This window comes from Dama dama, chromosome 15 (assembly GCF_033118175.1).
Source record: "Dama dama isolate Ldn47 chromosome 15, ASM3311817v1, whole genome shotgun sequence".
Lineage (NCBI taxonomy): Eukaryota > Metazoa > Chordata > Mammalia > Artiodactyla > Cervidae > Dama > Dama dama.
Window position 1 is genome coordinate 14,578,712 of NC_083695.1, and position 27,391 is coordinate 14,606,102.

Here is a 27,391-nt window from a genome sequence, read left to right on the forward strand (position 1 = left end):
ATGCCTGCCGTTGCAGGAAATATACCTTGAGAACTACTGGACTCGATTTGGGCAGACCAATTAGAAATATCTTGCATCAATCTATGCAAGTTATAATACGGAAGTAAATGCTGATATTAGAATTGAAAGAGGAAGTGATGGATTCCAAAGCTGTATTAAAGTTAAAGCTGACAGGACTTGTCAGACCAGAACATGCAAGGGAAGGAGGGGAGGTGGTTCTAGAACGATTTCTGGATTTCTGACTTTGATGGTGGATTGAAAGCGGTGGTGCATGATCTCAAGATATGGAATAAAAGAGGAGAAACTGAATAGGTTTGGGGATTAGGATTGATGATAAGTTTTGGGGGTGGGATTGATAAGTTTGGTGTTCAGTTCAATTCAGTCGCTCAGTCGTGTCTGACTCTTTGCGACCCCATGAATCGCAGCATGCCAGGCCTCCCTGTTCATCACCAACTCCCGGAGTTTACACAAACTCATTTCCATCGAGTTGGTGATGCCATCCAGCCATCTCATCCTCTGTCATCCGCTTCTCCTCCCGTCCCCAATCCCTCTCAGCATTAGGGTCTTTTCCAATGAGTAAACCCTTCGCATGAATTGGCCAAAGTATTGGGGTTTCAGCTTCAGCATCAGTCCTTCCAATGAACACCCAGGACTGATCTCCCTTAGGATGGACTGGTTGGATCGCCTTGCAGTCCACGGGTCTCTCGAGAGTCTTCTCCAACACCACAGTTCAAAAGCATCAATTTTTTGGCACTCAGCTTTCTTCACAGTCCAACTCTCACATCCATACATGACCACTGGAAAAACCACAGCCTTGACTAGATGGACCTTTGTTGGCAAAGTAATGTCTCTGCTTTTTAATATGCTATCTAGGTTGGTCATAATTTTCCTTCCAAGGAGTAAGCGTCTTTTAATTTCATGGCTGCAGTCACCATCTGCAGTGACTTTGGAGCCCAAAACTATAAAGTCTGGCACTGTTTCCACTGTTTCCCTATCTATTTCCCATGAGGTGATGGGACCAGATGCCATGATCTTAGTTTTCTGAATATTAAGCTTTAAGCCAACTTTTTCACTCTCCTCTTTCACTTTCATCAAAAGGCTTTTTAGTTCCTCCTCACTTTCTGCCATAAGGGTGGTATCATCTGCATATCTGAGGTTATTGATATTTCTCCCGGCAATCTTGATTCCAGCTTGTGCTTCTTCCAGCCCAGCGTTTCTCATGATGTACTCTGCATATAAGTTAAATAAGCAGTTTAGTATTAGACATGTGAAATGAAAATGTGTGTGGGTAATCAAAGTGGAGATGTTTGTTAGAAAAATATCAATAGCATACAGCTGAGGTGAAGATGGTTTTTAAAAGAATACGGTTATGTAAATGCAGGTATATATGTTGATTCAAGAGAAAATATACATCATATATTGAAGAGAATACTAAGCTGACAATGGAACTCTGGGATATGCCAATATTTAATGTGAAGTCAGAATAGTTCTCTTTAAAAAGGCCTTCGGACTCGCAGGAACCCTGTAGTAGAGAGTGCCAACTTTGCTACAACAAGTTTTACAAGCTACCACAAGAGCTACAACAAGTAGCCAGTTGTCTCACCAGCAAAAGTTTATTCGGAAATTGTTAGAGGACTTGTAATTGGGGAAATAAATACAAGCTTTGGACCACAGGGAAATACTGAGGACAAAGGGGAGGAGCTTGTATAGAGAAAAACAGGAGTGGGCAAGGCTGTTCTCTGTGAAAATTCATTGGAGGAAAGTGAGAGTTCAGCTTTCTCATTGGCTGTGCTACAGAGTTTTTCACTGGCTAAACTTGTTACCCAGCAGGAAGAACATCTCCCTTCCTCCTACCAGGGAAGCAGAGGCCCCTTCCCTTCGGAGATGGGCTTCCCTGGTGGCTCAGATGGTAAAGAATCTGCCTGCAATGCAGGAGACCGGGGTGTGATCCCTGGGTTGGGAAGATCCCATGGAAAAGGGAATAAGAACTCACTCCAGTGTTCTTGGCTGGAGAATCCCATAGACATGGGAGCCTTGTGGCCTCGTCCATGGGATTGCATAGAGTCCAACAGGACTGAGTGAGTTAACACATATGCACACACACACCTCTTGAAGCTAGGGGGACCCTCCCTTCTTATTCAGGGTAATTGGTAGGCATGAGAGCTCCCTTTGCTGGCCTTCCTGAGGCCAATTTTAGTTGAGGCTTAGAAATTACTTTTAACCAAAGTTTTTGTAAGGGTGTAATCAACATGTCAGCTCCACAGGAAGGTCAAATGACATATGGATGCAGCCATTTCCATGTATTTAGGAATCAGGGGGTGATAGAAAATCTTAGGAAAAGCAGTTTTGTCAGAGTAGCACAGATGGGATCCAGATTATATTTACTTAAAATTAGAGACATTTTTAGAACAGATACATGCCTTCTGCTTTTCTGATATTAAGTTTCTATTTTTCATCTCTTCAGAGGATATGGTTGTTGATTTAAAAAATAGTTCAGGTGAATGGATTTAAATTCAAGTTCTAAGTTGAATAAAATATTTAAAGAGCAATCAATTTCTATGACTTTCCTGTTATGAGGTGCTGCCTCTCGTGGGGTATTAATGTCCCTTTCCTCAGGAAGCTTGCAGAAATAACTGTGGAGTTTTAGTGGTTAAGAAGAGGTGGCAAAAATACACTGAAGAACTGTGCATAAAAGGCCTTAATGACCTGGATAACCATGATGGTTGTGGTCAACTTGTCTGAAGCCAGACATCCTGAAGTATGAAGTCGAGTGGGTCATAGGAGCCCTTACTATGAACAAAGCTAATGGAGGTGACAGAATTCCAGCTGAGCTATTTCAAATCCTAAATGATGAAGCTACTATAGTGTTGCACTCAATGAGCCAGCAAGTTTGGAAGACTGCAGTAGCCACAGGCCTGAAAAAGGTCAATTTTCATTCCAATCTCAAAGAAGGGCAAGGCCAAGGAATGTTCAAACTACCATAAAGTTGCACTCATCTCACATGCTAACAAGGGAATGCTCAAAATCCTTCAAGCTAGGCTAAAATAGTACATGAACTGAAAACTACCAAATGTTCAAGCTTAATTTAGAAAAGGCAGAGGAACTAGAGGTCAAATTGCCAACATCTGTTGGATCATAAAAAAAAGAAAACAAGAGGATTCCAGAAAAACATCTCCTTCTGCTTCATTGACTATGCTAAAGCCTTTGACTGTGTGGATCACAACAAATTGTGGAAAATTCTTAAAGAGATGGGAATACCAGACCACTTTATCTGCCTCCTGAGAAACTTGTATGCAGATCAAGAAGCCTCAGTTTGAACTGGACATGGAACAACAGACTGGTTCAAAGCTGGGAAAGGAGTACGTCAAAGCTGTATATTGTAACCCTGTTTATTTAACTTCTATGCAGTGTACATCATGCAAAATACCTGGCTGGATGAAGCACAAGCTGGAATCAAGATTGCTGGGAGAGATATCAACAGCCTCAAATATACAGATGAAACTACCCTATTGTCAGAAAGTGAAGAGGAACTAAAGAACCTCTTGATGAAAGTGAAAGAGGAGAGTGATAAAGCTGGCTTAAAAGTCAACATTCAAAACGCTGAGAACATGGCATCAAGTCCCATCACTTCATGGCAAAAAGAAGGGGAAAACGTTGAAACAGTGGTAGATTTTATTTTCTTGGGCTCCATAATCACTGCAGATGGTGACTGCAGCTATGAAATTGAAAGTCACTTGCTGCTTGGAAGAAAAGCTATGACAAACCTTGACAGCATGTTAAAAAACAGAGATGTAACTTTGCTGACAAAGGTCTGTGTATAGTCAAAGCAATGGTTTTTCTAGTAGTCATATGTGGATGTGAGAGCTGGACCATAAAGAAGGCTGAGTGCTGAAGAATTTGATGCTTTTTAACTGTGGTGCTGGAGAAGACTCTGAAGAGTCCCTTGGACAGCAAGGAGATCAAACTAGTCTATCCTAAAGGAAATCAACTCTGAATAGTCATTGAAAGAACTGATGCCTGATGCTGAAGCTGGAGCTCCAATACTTTGGCCAATACTTTCTCTGATGGGAAAAGCTGAGTCATTAGAAACGACCCTGATTGTGGGAAAGATTGAAGGTATGAGGAGAAGGAGCCAACAGAGGATGAGGTGGTTGGATGGCATCACTGACTCAATGGACATGAGTTTGAGCAAACTCCAGGAGTGAAGAACAGGGAAGCCTGCTCTGTTGCAGTCCATGGTGTTGCAGAGTTGGACATGACTTAGTGAGTGAACAACTTCTGAAAGGGTTTGTCTTATTCTCTACCCATATCCCTGATAGGAACCAAGAATGCTATTATTCCTATTAAGAGTACTATGCTATTTCCAGTTTTTTAAGGAATCTCCACACTGTTCTCCATAGTGGCTGTATTAGTTGGCATTCCCACCAACAGTGTAAGAGGGTTCCCTTTTCTCCACACCCTCTTGCTTGTAGACTTTTGGCTAGCAGCCATTCTGACTGGTGTGTAATGGTACCTCATTGAGGTTTTGATTTGCATTTCTCTGATAATGAATGATGTTGAGCATCTTTTCATGTGTTTGTTAGCCATCTGTATGTCATCTTTGGAGAAATGTCTGTTTAGATCTTTGGCCCATATGACCCAACAATCCCACTCCTGGGCATACACACCGAGGAAACCAGATCTGAAAGAGACACATGCACCCCAGTGTTCATCGCAGCACTGTTTATAATAGCCAGGACATGGAAGCAATCTAGATGCCCATCAGCAGATGAATGGATAAGTAAGCTGTGGTACATATACACCATGGAATATTACTCAGCTGTTAAAAAGAATTCATTTGAATCAGTTCTAATGAGATGGATGAAACTGGAGCCCGTTATACAGAGTGAAGTAAGCCAGAAAGATAAAGACCAATACAGTATACTAATGCATATATATGGAATTTTAAAAGATGGTAACAATAACCCTATATGCAAAACAGAAAAAGAGACACAAATGTACAGAATAGACTTTAAGACTCTGTGGTAGAAGGCGAGGGTGGGATGTTCAGAGAGAACAGCATTGAAACAAGTATACTATCAAGGGTGAAACAGATCACCAGCCCAGGTTGGATGCATGAGACAAGTGCTCAGGGCTGGTGCACTGGGAAGACCCAGAGGGATGGGATGGAGAGGGAGGTGGGAGGGGGAATTGGGATGGGGAACACATGTAAATCCATGGCTGATTCATGTCAATGTATGGCAAAAACCACTACAATATTGTAAAGTAATTAGCCTCCAACTGATAAAAATAAATGAAAAATTAAAAAAAAAAAAGAGTACTATGCTGTAATTTGTGTAACAGTTGGCCAAGATTATTTTATTAGTTTTCTGATTGATCAACTTTGGGCAGCTGTCACTTCTGTAATTTGACCATAGACATTTTTCTTTTACTCCAGTGTTTTTCCAAGCAAATTTATCGTGGAATCCTGAGAGTAAGTAGAAGGTGCTGCCCTACACATGATTGGTATCTGGCACAGTAGTGTCATAAGTAGGAATTGTCACTGGCATGTTATTTTCTGAAAAACATAATTTAAACATGCCCACATCTGTGTTAGGAAACTTATCGGGTTTCTGTGGGCTAATTCTACTGGACTCTCTGGAAAGATCTAAGATTGAGCTAACACAACCCATTGGATTTGATGATTGTATCATTGTTAATTAGTTGGAAAGTTCCTCACAAAATGTGGGCCAAATGCAGAATGAGAGCAATGGCCAGTAAAATATGAGCTTTCTAAAAAAATAAAAAGCAAACTACATTAAACTATGTAAAAAAACTGCACATATTCTATTTTGTGGTCAAACTAACCTGATCTAATAGATTCTCTGAGTACTTTTATTTTTCCCTTTACTGTTGGCCAATGTTTCAAAGTTCTCCATTTAAAATCAAGGAACACTTTTAAAATCTCAGGCTGCAAATGATCAGATATATAAGTGTTATTTTACAGAGACCAATCTCATTTTCTAGGTGGTTAGAACTTTCAATGTTGGTAAATCAGGCCCTTAAAAGGCTGGTGAGAAGGACAGTGTGCAGGTAATGAAGAGCAAGGTGAAGGCGGGAATTTTGAAGACAGGAAATGCAAAATCCAAGAGCTCTTTCATATCAGTTCTGATCCTTTAACAATTCTAAGTTATTTGTTTCTCATTTTGGATAAAGATTACATGATATTAAGCATATCACTGAGTTCAAGTAACATTGCTTCCTTTTCCTTTCTTTCTTGAGCAGGTTGTCAAGTTACTAAGCAACAAAAGGTCTCAAGCAGTTGGAATATTGATGTCTAGCCTTCATTTAGATATGAAAGATATACAACATGGTAAGTGAAAAATGGGCTTCCCCTCTGGCTCAGCAGGTAAAGAATCCACCTGCAATGCAGGAGACAATCTGCAATGTAGGAAATAAGAGTTCTATCCCTGGGTTGGGAAGACCCCCTGGAGAAGGAAATGACAGCCCACTCCAGTATTCTTGCCTGGGAAATCCCATGGACAAAGGAGCCTGGTAAGATACAGTCCAGGGGGTCACAAGAGTCAGATGCGACTTAGTGACTAAAACATCATCAAGTGAGAACTAAAATTTCAGCTTTTGAATATTCAGATTTAGGCTGAAGTAGAAAAATTATTTCATACTTAGATTTTCTATATGTATTGAGATTAATGTGTTTCCTCTGAGTGCTACCAAACTTTCTGCCATGATTGTTTCTGAAAGAGTTATGGGTAATTTGACTCTTGTGTTATTTCTCTGTCTTCTTAAGAGCCTAATTCTCATGTGACATGTTTAGTCTGCATTAGTGAATACTTAACTTTTGATTTATAAGAAATGCTAGTCCCACCGTGCTCTCCATCTGATGGACTGCTCCATGTCATGTCTGAAAAAGGACTGGTGAACACTCCTGAGATCCAGGTGTGGGCTGCGTCTCAGCCCCTGACAGTACCTGGGGAGGATGGTCCACAGGAGAGGAAAATCTCTGAGGGTGAGTCTCAGATGTTTGCTGAGCTAACACAGCGAAGAGGAAGTAAACCTAAAACTTTCTAATAGATCAGCTAAAACCAGTGCAAGAGTTACAGGAAAGTGTCTTTAAATTGTTGTTTTTAAAATGATCTTATGATTGGAGATGTCAAAGAGTAGACTGGATTGCCATAGGTAGTGATTAAACGAAAACTCAGAGCTGTTCAAGAGACTACATGACCATTTGTCTCAGATGTCCATAAAGCAAAGAGGGGGTGATAGGGTGTGTTCTCTTCCTTCTCTGGTTCTGATAGGCTATGAGATGCTGAAGGAATCACTAAAGCAGCTTTATTATGTATAACTTTTTAGTGTGGACAAGTGGTCCCTCTTTTTTCAATTCCTTGGATAACTAGAATATAACCCCTAGGCTTCTCTACCCGTGTTATTTTTTCTAGTATCCATCAAAGATATTTTCAGATTACTCTTGGCCACTTATATATTGTTGGTTATCCAGACCCATGGAAGCAGTGATATGGTAACCTTTTGTTATTTCTTTAATGATGTTGTTTTAATTTACATCTTTAACCAGGCTTATAAAATATTCTATATATTTGGAATTAGGCTGGCTTTTACCATTTTTAAAATGGTTTTTGTGTCAGTGTTTTAATACTCGACTCTACTTTGCTCTAGACAAATATCCCTATTGATATCATTCTATCACGTTGTGCTGAAAGATACTGCCCAAGGTGAATAAAGGAGTTAAATTTTTTTTTTTTTTTAAGGAGTTAAATTTATATTCAAATGTCCCTTGAGCTGTTCTGAGCCTTAGAGTAGATTTAAAGCAGATTAAATTTTCCAATGGAATGCCAGTTTACCTGTAAACAAAATACGGTTTATAAATTGTGAAGAGATTTACTTGGCTTTCCAGCTTACCACTTTATGTATATGGATTCTATTTGGTTGGCTTAAAATAATGTGTGGAGTAACTCATAAATAGCACAAGCTTGGCATGCCCTGTCACTAGAGGAGTAGCTCAACCACAATTTAAATTTTTATTAAACTGCTTTGATGGTGAGGAGAGTTTCTCAAGCTGAAGCATTGGGAGCCATTGTCAGGGAACAGGATGCAAAGGCAGATGCCAGGAAGTATTAGGTTGGTGGAAATGTAGTTGCAGTTTGGGACCATGAATTTTAAATCATTATAACTAGGCTGAAACACATCTTTGTTAATCAAAATAGAAACCATTACAATCAACACATTTGTGCCATTGAGAAATAAGTTTGTTTATTCCTGTAGTGTAAAAATCTGTGCTTCAGGATTCAGTGAAGTGTTGTAAAGCATTTTCTGCTTCCTGCTCTTAGTGGAAGTGTTTTCCTTGCAAAAAGTTGTTGAGATGCTTGAAGAAGTGGTAATCAGTTGGCAAGAGGTCAGGTGAGTACGGCAGATGAGGCAAAACTTCATAGCCCAATTCCTTCAACTTCTGAAGCGTTGGTTGTGTGGCGTTCAGTCAGGTGTTGTCGTAGAGAAGAACTGGGCCCTTTCTGTTGATTAATGCTGGCTGCAGGCCTTGAAGTTTTCAATGCAGCTCACCAATTTACTGAGCATACTTCTCAGATGTAACGATTTTGCTGGGATTCAGAAAGCCGTAGTGGATCAGACTGGTAGCAGACCACCAAACAGTGACCATGACCCTTTTTTGGTGCATGTTTGACTTTTGGAAGTGCTTTGAAATTTCTTATTGGTCCAGCCACTGAGCTGGTTGTCACCAGCTGTCGTATAAAATCCACGTTTCATCACATGTCACAATCTGATCAAGAAATAGTTCGTTTTTGACACTTCAAAATGACAGTGTTTTTGATTTGTGGTCAGCTCATGAGGCACGCAGTGGCATCACTAACTTGATGGACTTGAGTTTGAGCTCCAGGAGATGGTAAAGGACAGGGAGGCCTGGCATGATGCAGTCCATGGGGTCGCAGAGAGTCGGACACAACTGAGCAACTGAGCGACAACATGAGGCCCCCACTTGCCAAGCTTTTTCACCTTTCCATTTTGCTTCAAATGCTGCACAGTGGTAGAATGGTTGACGCTGAGTTCTTCAGCAACGTCTCGTGTAGTTGTAAGTCAGTCAGCTTTGATAGGCTCTCAAGTGGTCCTCGTCAGCTTGTAACGGCTGGCCACTCTACTTCTCATCTTCAAGGCTCTCGTCTCCTTTGCAACGCTTCTTGAACCACCATTGAACTGTATTAGTAGTTCCTGGGCCAAATGAGTTGTTATAAGTTGTCTCCACTGCTTTATAGCCCATTATTTACTCAACAGGAAAATCACTTGAATTTGCTTTTTGTCTAACATCATTTTCCTAGTCTAAAATAAGTGTAAAATAAACAGCAAGTAGTAAGTCATTAGCAAAGAAACATAAAGTGAAAAATGTGCACTAAGATGATGTATATATATATATATATATATATACTCATAACCATAATTTATCTAAGATAAATAAGATAAACATAACCACATTTATTTAAGAATGTATTCTAATACCACATGGCAAATTTCACCAGTGCAAAACTTCAATTACTTTTGTGTGTGTGTGTGTAGCAGAGTTTTGTTACAGTGAAGAGGGGCAGAGAAAGCTTCTAACATAGACATCAGAAGGGGGTGGGGATTGCCGTCTTGCAAGTCTTTAGCAAGGGAGCTATATACTTTTTAAATTACTTATTGCAATAAATCAAAAGAATGTCTGAAGATTGTAAAAATTTTATCAGACCCACTCTCACTATTTACGTTTTAAGATAACAGGATTAGCCAGAAAGTTTTCAGGAAGGAGAAACTGTCCTCAAGCAGTTATATATATATTGTTATATAATCTTTAGTGCAGAGTTTAAGCTGAGTAGTGTTGTTGTTTAATCATTAGTTCAGGGATTAAAGGGAAAAAAAAGTTTTATGTGACTAAGACTAAGGAATGTTGAGGGGGAAAAAAAAGACATTTGTCCTTTCCTCTTCCTTGAGAATTGCAGACCCCTCTCTCCTCCTCAGGGACCCTGGACTTCTTAGCAACCTGCCTAAAAATTGACTCTCATCCCCCCCTTTTCTTTTAGGAACATTGTGTTGCCAGGGGAAAGGGGCATCATCTTCATTCTATAACTAGTTCCTGCTGTGATGGGGTGCTGTCCCTAAATTGTTGAGGCAACATATTCTCTTAAACCTCATATCGAGGGTCTCCAATCCAGGGGCCCCAAATAATAGTTGAAGGAGGCTGCCGCAGTCTAGGAGCCTGGACAACCATTTGTAACTTAAAAGCTTTCACAAGGTTAGTAATAAATCCAGTTACATAGTTGCAGATGCAGAGAGCAAACAGTAAAAACAGAACAGTTAGAATGATTATGATTAAGACAGTTTTCCACCATGGGGGCTAGTTAACATTTCCCAAAGTGAGGCGACTGAGGCTTCAGGAGAATCCATAGCCTGAATCATCTTGTTCATGTGTTTAGTAAAGTGAGTAACATTAGTACTCATATCTGGTATAGAGTACATCATTAGAAATGCTGGGCTAGAAGAAGCCCAAGCTGGAATCAAGATTGCCAGGAGAAATATCAATAACCTCAGATATGCAGGTGACACCACCCTTATGGCAGAAAGTGAAGAACTAAAGAGCCTCTTGATGAAAGGGAAAGAGAAGAGTGAAAAAGTTAGCTTAAAATTCAGCATTCAGAAAACAGATCATGGCATCTGGTCCCATCACTTCATGGCAAATAGATGGGAAAACAATGGAAGCAGTGAGAGACTTTATTTTGGGGGGCTCCAAAATCACTGCATGGTAACTGCAGCCATGAAACTAAAAGACGCTTGCTCCTTGGAAGAAAAGTTATGACCAACCTAGACCGCGTATTAAAAAGCAGAGACATTACTTTGTCAACAAAGGTCTGTCTGGTCAAGGCTATGGTTTTTCCAATGGTCATGTATGGATGTGAGAGTTGGGCTATAAAGAAAGCTGAGCACCGAAGAATTGATGCTTTTGAAGTGTGGTGTTGGAGAAGACTCTTGAGAGTCCCTTGGACTGCAAGGAGATCCAACCAGTCCATCCTAAAGGAAATCAATCCTGAATATTCTTTTGAAGTACTGATGCTGAAGGAGAAACTCCAATACTTTGGCCACCTGATGCGAAGAATCGACTCATTTGAAAAGACCCTGATGCTGGGAAAGATTGAGGGCAGGAGGAGAAGGGGACGAAAGAGGATGAGATGGTTGGATGGCATCACTGACTCGATGGACATGAGTTTGGGTGAACTCCAGGAGTTGGTGATGGACAGGGAGGCCTGGCATGCTGCAGTTCATGGAGTCGCAAAGAGTCGGACACGACTGAGCGACTGAACTGAACTGGTATATGTGTACAATATTGGGTATGAATAATAGCACAAGTTTCTCCCTATAAGGCCATTAGAATATCTAAAGAAAATCTGTTTTGTAAAATCACCTTTCTAATTTGTATTTGTTCAGCATTAAGGGCTGAAATAGCTTTTTGAGAGTCTTGTAAATCCTGTTGAGTACAGTTAGTCAGAGCATCAACTTGTAGCATAGTATCTGTAGTTCCCAGAGAGGGAATGAATATTGCAGCCAGATAGTCATACCAGTGAAATATAGACCGTACCTAGTGAGTTTTATGGTGTGGCAGATTAACAGGCTTCTCTGGAAGCTCTGAAGATATGAAGCCCTGAGTAAAAGGTAAACCTCGGGTGCATCTCCCTACCCAGCAAGGGGAAGTCATGCCCATAGGTAAGAGCCACATATCCAGTAAGTCCTGTTTGGAGCAAACCAGCATGACTCAGATATCAAGTCCCAATCAGTGCCTGGCCAGGCAAAGGGAGGACCTGAACTGGGACTGGAGAACACAGGAATGATTACATTGTATATTTCTTGAGGCAAAAATACCATTTGTTTCCAATCATTATAATTATGTTGTTGGCTAACTTCTGGGGATGACTCTATTTGTTCCCAGCATATGGGAACCTTAGATAGTAGGCATCTCTTTTCTGGAGTTAGCCATATGACCTCATCCCATATTTGATAAATATCAGGTAGGAAACCACCAGATTTGGACCCATTTACCTTCTTATGTGCAGAAAAAATAGTCATTAAACCGAAATAATGTATAATCAAAGTTTAAAGTCACATTATGTGCATAGTCCCTGAATGTGTAGTCATTTGAGTCCCAATTTATTGTCAGAAGGTCTAGAATCTGTACTTTGGATGGGCCCTGAGCCCCAGAAACTATCAGTACAAAGTTCAGTTTGTTGGGTCAGGCAGGTACCTTTGTAAGCTTCCCAGGTGGCCCTAGTGGTAAAGAACCTGCCGGCCAGTGCAGAAGTAAGAGACCCAAGTTCAGTCCCTGGGTCAGGAAGATCCCCTGGAGGAGGGCATGGCAACCCACTCCAGTATTCTTGCCTGGAGAATTCCATGAACAGAGGAGTCTGGTCACAAAGAGTCAGACAAGACTGAAATGACTAGCACAAATGCAGATATTTTCAGGGCAGAGGCAAGCTCTGAGCTGGCTCATGTCTGAAGCTTATCTCCTGAGTTTTGAGTAAAATGCTAGGTCTTATCTTGTCAGCTCTTTGAAGCCTTTAAGATATTTTTCTAATATATTTTGTTCAGCATTTTTAATTGTTCTCAATAGGAGGATTCCTTTAAATAATCCAGTATTGTTCTCAGAAATTGGTATTATGAGAGTAGCTAGCAGTTTAGTGAAAATATACTGAATTTTCTGTACAACATTTGATCCATAAGGAATCAGTGTGGTATTCACAACTCTCAGGTCCATTTTGGTAGATAACGGTAGCTATATAAGAATCCTGAATTTCACAGAGGTCAGCTTTATCCTCCTAGCCCCCAGTCTCACTGCTGGGTAGAGTATCCGCATGGTTTATCATCCAGGGTGAGATACTTCCGAGAGTGAAAGGGTTGCCATTCATAATGCTGCCTGGACAACAAGTGTGAAGTGGACATTTTCCAGGCACACAGTTAGTACAGTCAGACGAAGCAATTTCTGATCTAATTCTCTCTTGTTTAGATATTTATTAAACCGATGTTTATTGCCCAGCAGGAACATAAGAGTTTGAAAAGCCTGCTCTGTAGCCCTGAGGTTTCCTGGCTCTCCCTGCTTGGAGATCCTCTCACTGGTATCTTTTCTGAAAGACTTGCTCTGTGCCAGCGCAGTCACACCACAAGTGAGGCGTCTGTTGCCCTCAGTCTGCTTGAGACCCTGGAAACCCAGGGCAGCCAGGGCCGCAGCCAGGCTGTCAGGGACAAGGCCTCCTTGAAGACCCCAGCTGTGGGCTGCTGCACGCGGCTCTCGTGCTCTTGTGCATCTCTGAGAGGTTTCATCTCATCCACAGGCCTGTGTGCCTTTCCTGTCACCAGCAGATGCCCGTTTCAGATGTTAGTGTGGCGGGTATGTCTGAGCACCTTGCAGGAGCTGCAAGGTATAGGCTCCTTGCAAGCGCCTCTGGAGCATGCCTTTTCTTACGGAGCTGCCGCCAGTCACGTGGGGGCCCAGGCGCTGAAGTGTTAACTGCTCACCTACCCTGTTCCGCTCCCTCCGTGCACGCATGTCAACAGGATTGCAGATACAGTGGTGAGACACACCTAAGAAAGTTTGTAAAGATCCCTCACAGGGAAGTGTGTGTCACTGTCCCTCTAGGACAGTGACGCCGGGTTCCATCCCTCCTTGTCATGCCTTTCCAGTGTAAAGCCAGTTGGTGTTGTTGGCACAAGGGCAATGAATACTAAAGTATGTCATTGAAATTTCTACCGCGTTTAAATGTGATTTATGTAAAACTGCATAGTATTCCATCAGCAATATAGTTGATGAGGTAAATGAAACATGGTTATTTTTATTATTTGGTCTCAGCTTAATGATTGCTTTTCAACCACTTTTTTAATTTTTTTAAAAATGTAGTTAAGGATACCTTATAAGGACAATAACATGCTTTTAGATTTAAATCAGAAATTCCTGTGACATCTATTTCTGACTCTTCATTGGATCCTGTATTGTGGGTATTTTGATATTCGCTCACTGACCCCTTTAAAGGGGCTCAGAGCTAAGGAGCCTCATCCTGACCATTGTATAGGAAGGAATTGCCTGAGGTTGCAGGTGTTTAAAAAGGTAATTGCTTCTGACAAACAGGAGATACATTCTAAAATCTTTCATAATCAAATCTTTTTATCAGTACCCAAAGAGATGAAATTCAGTATTGCTTTGAATTTTACACTCCCACCCCCATTGTTACTGATGGTAGTATAAAATGGTTCAGTTAATTTCTATTTTGCAGGGAAGAGAATTGCAGCTTATAGATCAAGTGTATCTGAGACTTCCCCTTAATAAGGACACCCATCCATCTGACTCCTTGTTCAGTGTTGTCTATAGTATGTTAGCTTGTCTCAGAGTGAGGACCTCTGTTATCTAATAAAATGCAAAAACAGAACTGGCAGGAGAATATAATACTTTTGGCCACCAATATGGAATTTTAAAACTTTGGAGAATATCAATTTAGCAAATTTGGCCTCTTGCTTTAAAGGTCATTTTATATACTCCCCTGTTTGATTATTGACTCTGCTTCTTGGAGAAAAGAAGTTGTGGATTTCTTTTTTAAATCTGTGAGTTAAGTGATGAAAAATATTTTTTAAAAAATAATTAATGGAGTTGGTCATTCTTGATGGAACCAAGCAAAGATAAAGAAAAAAAATGTTATAGAAAAAGCAATCTGGGCTAAGGCTATGAATGAACTGAAGCATATTGTGATTATTTATGAGTCTGGTGTACCTCTAGATGGAACTTCCTCTGCCTCTCTTTTAGGAACCAGTTGCTCAGAGAGTATGTAGGGAAACACAGAGTATCTCCCTGGTGTGACCCTTGGGGATGCCTGTTTTCATTTTGACTAACCATCTAAGCACATTTCTTCTTAACATCTCTGCTTCCTGGGTTTCCCTCCGCTTTTGGGTGTAGTCTAGCAATGCTGGGGACGTGGGTTCTGGGACCAGGCAGGCCCCCTGTTTTCTGTTATGGATGGAATGTTCACTCCCCTCCTCCCCATTCTTATATTGAAGTCCTAACTTTCAATGTGATGGTATCCAGAAGTGGGGCCTTTGGGATTAATCAAGTTTAAATGAGGTCAAGAGGCTGGAGCCCCTGTCATGGGATTAGCATCCTAATAAGAGGAGGGAAAACCAGGACTCTGCCAGCCAGCAAGAGAATCCACCCCAGTTCCAGTCTCCAGAATTTGAAAACTGAATTACTGTTGTTTAAACCATCCAGTCTCAGAGAAGGCAATGGCACCCCACTCCAGTACTCTTGCCTGCAAACCCCATGGACAGAGGAGCCTGGTAGGCTGCAGTCCATGAGGTCACTAAGAGTCGGACACGACTGAGCGACTTGACTTTCACGTTTCACTTTCATGCACTGGAGAAGGAAATGGCAACCCACTCCAGTGTTCTTGCCTGGAGAATCCCAGGGATGGGGGAGCCTGGTGGGCTGCCGCCTATGGGGTCGCACAGAGTTGGACACGACTGAAGTGACTTAGCAGCAGCAGCAAACCATCCAGTCTAAGGCAGATTTGGAGCTCTGCCACTGATTAGGTGGGTAATTCTGGGCAAGTGTCTTCCTCATCTCTGTTCCACAGTTTTCCTCATTAGTAAAAATGACTGTAAAATGAGTTATTTCCTATAAATATGTGCATGTGCACTCACATGCAAGCACACACACAAGCACACATGGATATTCAGATGCATATTCATACACGCATGCTCTTTGGCACCCACACACACAATACCCTTCCTGTATTTCTGAGGGAATGACCTGTGTTTTCCAGGTGTGGGAGTATTTGAAACTCCAGCTGGCCACTCATGGAGGAGGAAGAGTGTAAAGGTTTTATTCATCCTTCCTTGCTCTGAGCGGTTCCACTACAAACCTTGCCTGGGAGATAGCCTTGTGATGGAATTCTCAAGTGAGAAATGAGAGGGGTAGAGATGGGAGTTCAAGTTCAGGGGGAATGTAAATGAGGCAAATTTGATTGTCCTTACCTCGGGTTTTCCATCACTATTACTGAAACACTGAGTTAGTACTGGGTTGTGTCCATTTCTGTTTTCTGAATGGAGACAGATATGAGAGTTATGTGTATCAGCCACTCTTCAAAGTTGGCTGTGTGGTTTTTGGCTCAGATTGTAGATAATCCACCTACAGTGCAGGAGACGTGGGTTCAATCACTGGGTCAGGAAGATCCCCTGGAGAAGGGATTGCAACCCGCTCCAGTATTCTTGCCTGGAAAATCCTGCGGACAGAGGAGCCTGGAGGGCTACAGTCCATGGGGCCAAAAAGAGTGAACATGACTGAACAACTGACACCTCTTTGTCTGAGAGGGGAGTAGTTTGTTTGGCCCTTGAGAGGCTGGGATGTCCTGTGTTTTCTCATCACCATCTCTGTGCTGTGTGTCCCCACACCCCACGTGCACTGCTGGAGGGTGCTGGACGCAGGGAAGATGGCAGTGGGGAGGGGTTAGGCTTTGGTGGTAGGGTAAACCTTGGTGATGGGTGTGAGCAGAATCTAAGTACATGGGCAGATGATTCTGTTTCTTGCTTTGACATACTATTTTCCTGAAAGGTGAACTAGTTTCTAGCTTTGAGTGTAAAGTATGAGAACACTTAAAAATGAGGAAATGCCCTTTCTGAACTGCCAGAACTTTGTAGGATGTTTTGTGGTGACTCTACCCCTGAGTGTTCTGGTAGCTACTGGTGGAGCAGTTCTTTTACCCCTCTGCATGCCACTGAATAATAGTTCACTTATGAAACTGTGTTACAGGTGCATTCTTACCTTTCTTAAAATAATTAAATATAATATGTCAGAAATGTTGCTTTTCTTCTTCCATCTTTAATATTAAAATGGCTGCACAAAAACTCACCAATTTTTATTTTTTTTTAAATGCACACTGATATGACAATATATAATACAGTCTAAGAAAATGATTTCAAATGAAGTTAAAGGACAGCTAAGTGCTACTAGAGCCATCTTACAGAAAAAAATCGAACGGACTTTTCGGCCAACCCAATATATTGGCACACAGGTTAAGGTAGGGGAAATTTAGTCACTGAAAATTAAAAATGCATCAAAACTAAATAAAACTTCAGTTCAATTCAATTCAGCTGCTCAGTCGTGTCCAACCCTTTGCAACACCATGGACTGCAGCACACCAGGCCTGCCTGTCCATCACCAGTTTCCAGAGATTACTCAAACTCATGTCCATTGAGTCAGTAATGCCATCCAACCATTTCATCCTCTGTCATCCCCTTCTCCTCCTGCCTTCAATCTTTCCCAGCATCAGGGTCTTTTCAAATGAGTCGATTCTTCGCATCAGGTGGCCAAACTATTGGAGTTTCAGCTTCATCATCAGTCTTTCCAATGAATATTCAGGATTGATTTCCTTTAGGATGGACTGGTTGGATCTCCTTGCAATCCAAGGGACTCCCAAGAGTCTTCTCCAACACCACACTTCAAAAGCATCAATTCTTCAGTGCTCAGCTTTCTGTATAGTCCAATTCTCACATCCATACATGACCACTGGAAAAACCATAGCTTTGACTAGATGGACCTTTGTTGGCAAAGTGATGTCTCTGCTTTTTAATATGCTGTCTAGGTTGGGCATAGCTTTTCTTCCAAAGGGCAAGCGTCTTTTAATTTTCTGGCTGCAATCACCATCTGCAGTGATTTTGGAGCCCCAAAAAATAAAGCCTGTCACTGTTTCCCCATCTGTTTGCCATGAAGTGATGGGACCAGATACCATAATCTTAGTTTTCTGAATGTTGAGTTTTAAGCCAAGTTTTTTGCTCTCCTCTTTCACTTTCATCAAGAGGCTCTTTAGTTGTTCTTCACTTTCTGCTGTAAGGGTGGTGTCATCTGCATATCTGAGGTTATTGATATTTCTCCCAGCAATCTTGATTCCATCTTGTGCTTCATCCAGCCCAGTGTTTCTCATGATGTACTCTGCATATAAGTTAAATAAGCAGGGTGACAATATACAGCCTTGATGTACTCCTTTTCCTATTTGGAAGCAGTCTGTTGTTCCATGTCTAGTCCTAACTGTTGCTTCCTGACCTGCATACAAACTTCTCAAAAGGCAGGTCAGGTGGTCAGGTATTCCCATCTCTTGAAGAATTTTCCACAGTTTGTTGTTATCCACACATTCAAAGGCTTAGCATAGTCAGTAAAGCAGAAGTAGATGCTTTTCTGGAACTCTCTTGCTTTTTTCAATGATCCAGCGGATGTTGGCAATTTGATCTCTGGTTCCTCTGTCTTTTCTAAATTCAACTTGAACATTTGGAACTTCATGGTTCATGTACTGTTGAAACCTGGCTTGGAGAATTTTGAGCATTATTTTGCTAGTGTGTGAGATGAGTGTAATTGTGCTGTAGTTTGAGCATTCTTTGGCATTGCCTGTCTTTGGGATCAGAATGAAAACTGACCTTTTCCAGTCCTGTGGCCACTGCTGAGTTTTCCAACTTTGCTGGCATATTGAGTGCAGCACTTGCACAGCATCATCTTTTAGGATTTGAAATAGCTCAAATGGAATCCATCACCTGGCACTGGCTTTGTTCATAGTGATGCTTCTTGACTCCCACTTGACTTCGCATTCCGGGATGTCTGGCTCTAGGTGAGTGATCACACCATCATGATTATCTGGGTCGTGAAGATCTTTTTTGTATAGTTCTTCTGCGAATTTTTGCCACCTCTTCTTAATATCTTCTGCTTCTAAACAAAACCTAGCTATATATAACAAAATATTTCAGAAAGGCTAAAGTATGAAGAGAAGTGAAATTAGGCCCAACAGATGCAAATCAAAAAAGCAAGAGTTATGATCTTGATATGTGACAACTTAAAATTCAGGCCAGGAACATTATGTGAACAACAACAAAACAATGAAAAGATATTTTTAATACTAACAGCTATAATTTACAATGAAATTATAATAGATTTGAATTTATGTCCCTCAAAATACAGATGCAACTACATAAGAAAGAAACTACATAGTACTTACAAGGAGAGAGGAGCACATTAATAAGAGTAACTTTAAACCACTTTGGTCAAAACAGATCAAGAGGAAAAATACAAATACGGATTTACAATATATAAACAGAAAAGATTGTATCTTACAGTTATATACTGTATAATTATATCCTGTCTTCTCAAGGTACATGAACTATTTATGACTATTGACTATTAAGTCACAACAAAAATGTCAAGCAATATCATAACACAGACTTATTTCCTCATCTCATGCAGTAAACTATTAATGGATTTAAAAAAACAATTGTGAACTTGTAGCGTAAGACGGAGAAAATCAGAGTTTATACACTGAAATTTGGCATATTCCTTTTGTTGTATTACAGATGGTTTTGACTAAAAACTTGGGTCTCACAAAAACTTTTTCCAAAATATTTAAATGTACAAAAATCTAAAGAACACACATATTTATCATGATCCACTTGGAATAATTTTGTGATTTACTCAACATCTCATTAATATGTATAAAATGTGGTGGGCTGATTTACGTGTGTGTTAAGTCATGCTTGGTCATTTGTTCAGTTATGAAGGTTTTCTGTTTTCTTTGTTGATATATATATTTGTATGTAAGGGTTAGTTTGATGGCTCATTGTCCAGAGAAATAAAATAACCAATAATCATGGAGGACATTAGGATTTCTCTGATGTGATTTCTTTTAACTAATTAAGTTGACTGCCTCAGGTCTCAGATGCAATGCACGGAATCTTCACTGCATCAGGCAGGATCTCTTATTGCAGCTCACAGACTCTCTAGCTGTGGTGTGTGGACTCAGTAGCTGCAGCTTAGTTGCCCCGTGGCATATGGGACTTCAGTTCCTGGATCAAGGATCAAACCCATGTCCCCTGCATTGGCACGTGGATTCTTTACCACTGGACCAACAGGGAAGTCCCTCTAATGTGACTTTAATGCATAAAAAGTTGCTTCTAATAAAGATACAAGCTTGTCAAATATAAGATGGCACTGCCTCTGTTCTAATCCATCCCCTGTTGTTTCTGAGCTTTAACTACTCATAGCCAGCTGTATGGGGGAGGGGAAGCCCTGCTGGAGTTGTATCCTCCTGGCCCAGCAGGACTAAGCTCACAGCTCGACTCTAGCAGAGGAGACTATGGCCTCTGCTTCTCCCAGTCCCCTGTGCCTTTATTACTTTAAGTATCCAGTGCTTTCACCACTTCTGAAGCTGCAACTCCTCTAATTGAGTTAATCGATCAAGATACACTCACCCTTCTCATGGCTTATAAGACTTTTTAACTTAAAGAACTTTTTATTGTCAGAGTTCTTAACATCCTTGATCACTGGCAATCCATGCAAACTGTGAAATAGAAGACAGGCATCAGTGTGCAGAAAACTTCAGGTGGAATGATCAGGTGGAGAAAAAGTTTAACCCTCCTTGGGTACCATGAATTTTCCCTGCAGCTAGATAAACTATCATATCGTATAATACAAGTTCTAAGTCTCATCTCTCCCCTTCCCCACACAGTTCTAGTTGAGGGTGCTGTATAAACAATACATGTTTCTTGAAGATCTCATCCAAAGAACTGAACTTTCTCCATCGTCCACACCTACTGCCTCACTGAACAGCCACCTTTGCCAATTTCAAAACCATAATCAAAGAATTATCCTTTGATTATTACAATTAAAGGGCTGCAACAGGAAATGCACCTGTTTCCATATTAAGTCTATCAATTTAGTGATTAGATATAACCTTTGCCTTTAGATATAACCTTTGTCTTTAGATAAGTTGGCAGATATGTGCATTTATTGGCATAAAACCAGCATGTGGCAGTAACATGAGTGAGTTGTCTATTTTTCTGGTATTAAGCAGATTTTTCAAATTTATTCAGGTGAGTCATGAAAGAGACAGACGGTGGATTTCCCTCTGGCCGTGGGGGCCTATTCTTGGGACTTTGTGTTTGTGGAGTGTGTGAAAGCTGTGACACTTGACCCCTGTCCCATTGAAATTCCCAGCTCAGCTCAGTGTTTGTCGGTGAGGGGAGCAGCTGCAGTGAAGGCAGAGCTTCACCTGCTGCCTGCAGGACATGAAGTCTGCTCTGTGGACAGTCACTATTGTTTGAAGTGGTCAGACGCTTTTCACAGCTGGTTTATGGCAATTTATACTTTCTGTTTTGTCTTTTTCACACAGCTGTGGTGAACTTGGACAATTCTGTGGTTGACCTGGAGACCCTTCAAGCTCTCTATGAGAATGTGAGTAACAGGAGGTTTTCTGTGTGAGAATGTGACACACACAGTTCTTGTCAATGTCCACGTCTGGGCTCATTGCCTCCGTGTCCTCTGAGGAAGTTTGATACGGGAGCGCTGAATTTACAGAAGTCTGGGTTTGTTAAAATGTATGTTTTCTAGAAATATATTGAATGAATGCATGGTCTCATAGTTTTCAAAATGGTGATTCAAAGCATGTTGTATATGCGGTCTTTCAGATTCCTTCTTTTGAAATATAATCAATGCTTCGGCAGAGGGTAATTTGAGAGGAACATTGTGTGACGTGCTAGTGCATTTACTCTTGATGTGAAAACTCTCAGTAGCTGCTATTATTGCTCTATTTTACAGATGAGGAAACTTGGCAGAGAGAGTCCACACCACCTGCCCAAGTCACACGTGCTGTGTTGTGGTGAGGTGGGATGTGATTTCATTCTGTCTCTGTTTCCCTGTCTGCCACAGTTTCCTTCACTGAGCGTCAGGACATGGTATCTTTCTCCTGGTACCACTTTCTCTTAGAACGGTGGCCGGAAGCCGCCATGAGGAAAACCGACAAGGGCATGTGCTCTGGGGAAGTGCAGTCTGGGGGTGCTGTGTGAAGTGACTTTTGCTGGCACTTGGCATTAAATAACTGATTCATGTAGTAAGAAAGTGATTCTCTGTTCAACGTGTTTGATTGAATCTAGGAAAGTCTCAGTGTGGCCATATTTTCTTCCTTGGTTTCTGTTCTTGCCTGCCGTCTGCCTGGTATTTAAGCCTCTGTGATTAAATGGGGCCTGATTTGGCTGGTCCTGGGCTTTTCTGACCCTCTTCCTCAACCACTCCCTTGAGGACAGTGTGTTCCACCTGTATGTCTGTTCTCAGATTCAGTACTTTTAAAGCACATGTCCACATGATGTCCCTGTGAGGCCAGGCCCTTCATGGGCAGGTATTTCTCATGAAGCATCACCCAGTCCATGGGTGAAATACACAGCTGTGGTGAACGCAATGTGGCAGCTGGTGCCCATTGTGGGCACAGGTGTGTGACTCATTAACGAACTGGAGAGGAAGGCATGAGTGTTTCGTTACCTGGTGGTCACTGCATGATGGAAAACTTGGGAAAAATGGGACTGTTTAGAGGTATACAGAGCTTTCACTTCCCTCATCCTTCCTGCCAACCTGCTCTCAACCAAGAACCAGGTGGAAGAAACAAGGAAACACCACAGAGAACAATGTCTTCAACAGGTTGTAACCATGTCAGACTTCACTGGTTTTTATGTAACTGTAGCTCATGCACATATTCCATGTACTGATGTACATGTCTTTCTGCAGATACATAGTGTGTATGTCTGTACATTATGTGAAGGTGTGAATGTTTTATTTTAAGCTGGTATATCCATGTGCAGAAACATATACAGAACAAAACAGAACATTGGGGACAACTGTATTTATAAGGAGAGTTTATTTTGCAGTGATTTAGAGTATTTTCTTTGGGAGATTTTTGCCTTTAAAGTAAAGTAACTTCACAAAATAGAAATTTCTGACTGTGGACAAACCCGATAGCTACCCAGAATCTCTTACCATCGTACTCCATGAAAGGAGAGCCAGCACCAACTGGAACTGGTTACATTTGTGGTTTTCTTTGTATTGTTGACATCATTAAATCTGATGGTTCAGACTTTCATTGTGTCAGGAAAACAATCATTTTGTGATAGGAGTGGTTCACAGTGATACTGGTTTAAGTGGGAATATTCTGGATTGTTTTGATCACTATCTCGGTAGAGGAACTTAAAGTACCCCTTATGAATAAGAGATGCCTTGTCTGATAATATGTGCCTTGTATACAAACAGAACTCATACTAATTCCTGAGTCATGTCCATTAATATACAAGGCCAAAGATGGCAGAACCATTTCTTTTATCCACAGCAACATCCCGAGCACCTAGATTCAGGTGGTACTGGGCACACAGGAAATATTCAGAAAATATTAAATGGATCAGTCAGTTCAGTTCAGTCACTCAGTCATGCCTGACTTTTTGCAACCCCATGGACTACAGCACGCTAGGCTTCCTTGTCCATCACCAACTCCCAGAGCTGGCTCAAACTCATGTCCATTGAGACGGTGATGCCATCCAACCATCTCATCCTCTGTCCTCCCCTTCTCCTGCCTTCAATCTTTCCCAGCATCAGGGTCTTTTCCAGTGAGTCAGTTCTTCACATCAGGTGGCCAAAATATTGGAGCTTCAGCATCAGTCCTTCCAATGAATATTCAGGACTGATTTCCCTTACAATTGACTGGTTTGATCTCCTTGAAATCCAAGGGACTCTCAAGAGTCTTCTCCAACACCACAGTTGAAAAGCATCAATTCTTCAGCACTCAACTTTCTTTATGATCCAACTCTCACATCCATGCATAACTACTGCAAAAATCATAGATTTGACTAGACGGACCTTTGTTGACAAGATAATGTCTCTGCTTTTTAATATGCTGTCCATGTGGTCATAACTTTTCTTCCAAGGTGCAGGAGTCTTTTAATTTCATGACTGCAGTCACCATCCACAGTGATTTTGGAGCCCCCCAAAAATAAAGTCTGTCGCTTTTTTTTTTTTTTTTCCCTCATCTATTTCCCATGAAGTGATGGGACCAGAATGTTGAGATTTAAGTCAACTTTTTCACTCTCCCCTTTCACTTTCATTAAGAGGCTCTTTAGTTCCTCTTCTCTTTTTGCCATCTAGGGGGTGTCATCTGCATATGTGAGGTTATTGATATTTTTCCTGGCAATCTTGATTCCAGCTTGTGCTTTATCCAGCCTGGCATTTTCCTTGATGTACTCTTCATATAAGTTAAGTAAGCAAGGTGACAATATACGTCCTTGACAATCTCCTTTCCCTATTTGGAACCAGTTTGTTGCTCCATATCTGGTTCTAACTGTTGCTTCTTGACCTGGGTACAGATTTCTCAGGAGGCAGGTCGGGTGGTCTCATATTCCCATCTCTTAAAGAATTTTCCACAGTTTGTTGTGATCCACATAGTCAAAAGCTTTGGCACAGTCAATAAAGTAGATCTTTTTCTGGAACTCTCTTGCTTTTTCAATGATCCAGTGGATATTGGTAATTTGATCTCTAGTTCCTCTGCTTTTTCTAAATCCAGCTTGAGCATGTGGAAGTTCTCGGTTCAGGTACTGTTGGAGCCTGGCTGGGAGAATTTTGAGCATTACTTTACTAACGTGTGAGATCAGTGCAATTGTGCAGTAGTTTGAGCATTCTTTGGCATTGCCTTTCTTTGAGATTGGAATGAAAACTGACCTTTTCCAGTCCTGTGGCCACTGCTGAGTTCTCCATATTTGCTGGCACATTGAGTGCAGCACTTTAACAGCATCATCTTTTAGGACTTTAAATAGCTCAACTGGAATTCTATCACCTTCACTAGCTTTGTTCATTGCGATGCTTCCTAAGGCCCACTTGACTTCTCATTCCAGGATGTCTGGCTCTAGGTGAGGGATCACACCATTATGGTTATCTGGGTCATTGAGATCTTTTTTGTATAGTTCATCTGTGTATTCGTGTCACCTCTTCTTAATATCTTCTGCTTCTGTTAGGTCCATACCATTTCTGTCCTTTTTTGTGCTCATCTTTGCATGAAATGTTCCCTTGGTATCTTTAATTTTCTTGAATAGATCTCTAGTCTTCCCCATTCTGTTGTTTTCCTCTATTTCTTTGCATTGATCACTGAGGAAGGCTTTCTTATCTCTCCTTGCTATTCTTTGGAACTCTGCATTCAGATGGGTATATCTTTCCTTTTCTCCTTTGCCTTTAGCTTCTCTTCTTTTCACAGCTATTTTTAAGTCCTCCTCGGACAACCATTTTGCCTTTTTGCATTTCTTTTTCTTGGGGATTGTCTTGATCCCTGCCTCCTGTATGATGTCATGAACCTCTGTCCAGAGTTCTTCAGGTAGTCTATCAGATCTAATCCCTTGAATCTATTTGTCACTTCTACTGTATAATCATAAGGGATTTGATTTAGGTCATACCTGAATGGTCTAGTAGTTTTCCCTACTTTCTTGAATTTAAGTCTGAATTTTGCAATAAGCAGTTCATGATCTGAGCCACAGTCAGCTCCAGGTCTTGCTTTTGCTGACTGTTTAGAGCTTCTTCATATTTGGCTGCAAAGAATATAATCAGTCTGATTTTGGTATTGACCATCTGGTGATGTCCATGTGTAGAGTTGTCTCTTACGTTGTTGGAAGACGGTGTTTGCTATGACCAGTGCATTCTCTTGGCAAAACTCTGTTGGCCTTTGCCCTGCTTCATTTCATACTCCAAGGCCAAAGTTGCCTGTTAGTCCAGGTATCTTTTGACTTCCTATGGTTGCATTCCAGCCCCCTATGATGAAAAGGACATCTATTTTGAATATTTATATAAATTCATGAGTGAACTCTGCTGGTAGGCTTGGTTTTATGACCTCTTGGATTTTCTGTTATATGGTTTTCAGATCCTTTTTGCCTCTTCACAGTGATAGATACTCATCACGAGTAAGGATCCATGCTGAACATTGATTCGTGCCCTCTTTACTTTGTTGATAATGAGACTGCACGTGCATGATAGTGAGTGGCTCTTTCTGGGAGGGTGTGGATGGCTTACTGTAACCTGATCTGCACAAAACGTAGTGAGGAGCAGAATGGCTGAAACTTTGAAAAGGGTAAATGAAAAAGGGAAATTTGTTACATATTTTTGGAATTCTGGGTCATTAAGATCAGACTTCCAGGACCTGTTGGCATGTGAGGGTCTTCAGTTTTCTAGGGATATGGGCTGAAGCACTGCCTGGGGTTCTGGGTGTCAGACAATAGTTGTGGATGAAGGCTTCCCCAGTTAGGTGGTGAATGTACTTTTAGCAAAGCAAGAAACTCCCCCTAACTCAAGAGAAAATTGAGCTATATATTCCCTGGTGGTGAAAAACACACTTGTTTAAAATCTTCATTCCAGTTGTTTAAGTTCCTAAGAGAGCTGTGATCATTGAAAAACCAGGGTATCTGAGTTTTAGAATAGTAGTAATTTAATGTGTATTATGCACCAGACACCACTCTAAGCATCTCACATGTGTTACTTCATTTAATCTTCCAAGTGGCTTACATCCAACTTAGAAGGAAGAAGCACTATTTTTAGAAAAGAGGAAACTGACCCAGAGAGGTCGTCAGCTCATTACTGGGTGTGACCCTGGTCCCCACCACCATGCTCTGAAGCACAGAATTTCCTGACTCTTGAAGAGCACTGGACAGGGCCCTCTGGGAGGAGGTAAGACACACTGCGTGGTGGCAGGAACTCAGGGTGAAAAGTGAGAATGTGGCCCGGGTTGCAGCACCAGAAGCTCGTGGTTGCCCCCAGTGATTTATTGATGCTCTTTCAGCTTCCATTTCCCCATTTCTAAATAGGGTGTCTAAAAATTCATAAAAACATCAATTTTTGCCACTGTCAAATGGATATAAAGAGAGTTTTCTGGACTATTCAATACTATTATGCTTTTCTTTTAAATAAAAATAAGCATGAGCATAGAACTTAAAATAACTAAGATTGTCAAATGACAGTGACTATATCTAAGACTGATAGCATCAAAGATAGCAAAAGTCGTGCACCATGGATCTTAAAATTGGACCTTTCCTCGAGGGTCTGAAGATTTTGCTGAACAAAGGAGAATAAATATCTGTGTATTTATAGGCAACGTGAATTCATAGGAAATAGTTTTTTTTTTTTAATTGTCAAATTTAGAAAGACACCACTTTATTTATAATCTTCATTTTAAAGTTTGTATTTTATTTTTTAAAACAGTTTCAGAGATACACTGAAGTTGCAGGTACACTATGAAGGACTATTCTTTTTCTGTATCAGTTGCAAATAAATTGTCAACATTATGCCTGATTGTCCCTGAATACTTTAGTGTGCATTTCCTACAATGTAGCAGACACTTAATCATAATACAACCAGCAATATCATGAAATTGACACTGATATATTGCTGTCATCTAATCCTCAGATCCCGTTGTTTTGATGGTTGTTCCAATAACATCCCTTATGGCATCCTTTCTGTCTTTCTTTCCTTGGGCACTTGCCTCTTTTTGAT

The 27,391-nt window shown here is 41.0% G+C and overlaps 1 protein-coding gene across 1 annotated transcript in view; it reads left to right on the forward strand.

Annotated features, from left to right (window-relative positions):
• The window catches only part of FMN2 (formin 2), a 346,102-nt gene that overhangs the window by 198,701 nt on the left and 120,010 nt on the right, over window positions 1–27,391 (forward strand). Inside the window, exons 7-8 of the mRNA XM_061161517.1 lie at window positions 6,265–6,352; window positions 21,225–21,286. Of these exons, the coding sequence (XP_061017500.1) occupies window positions 6,265–6,352; window positions 21,225–21,286 (150 nt within the window). The remainder of the gene's footprint in view (window positions 1–6,264; window positions 6,353–21,224; window positions 21,287–27,391) is intronic.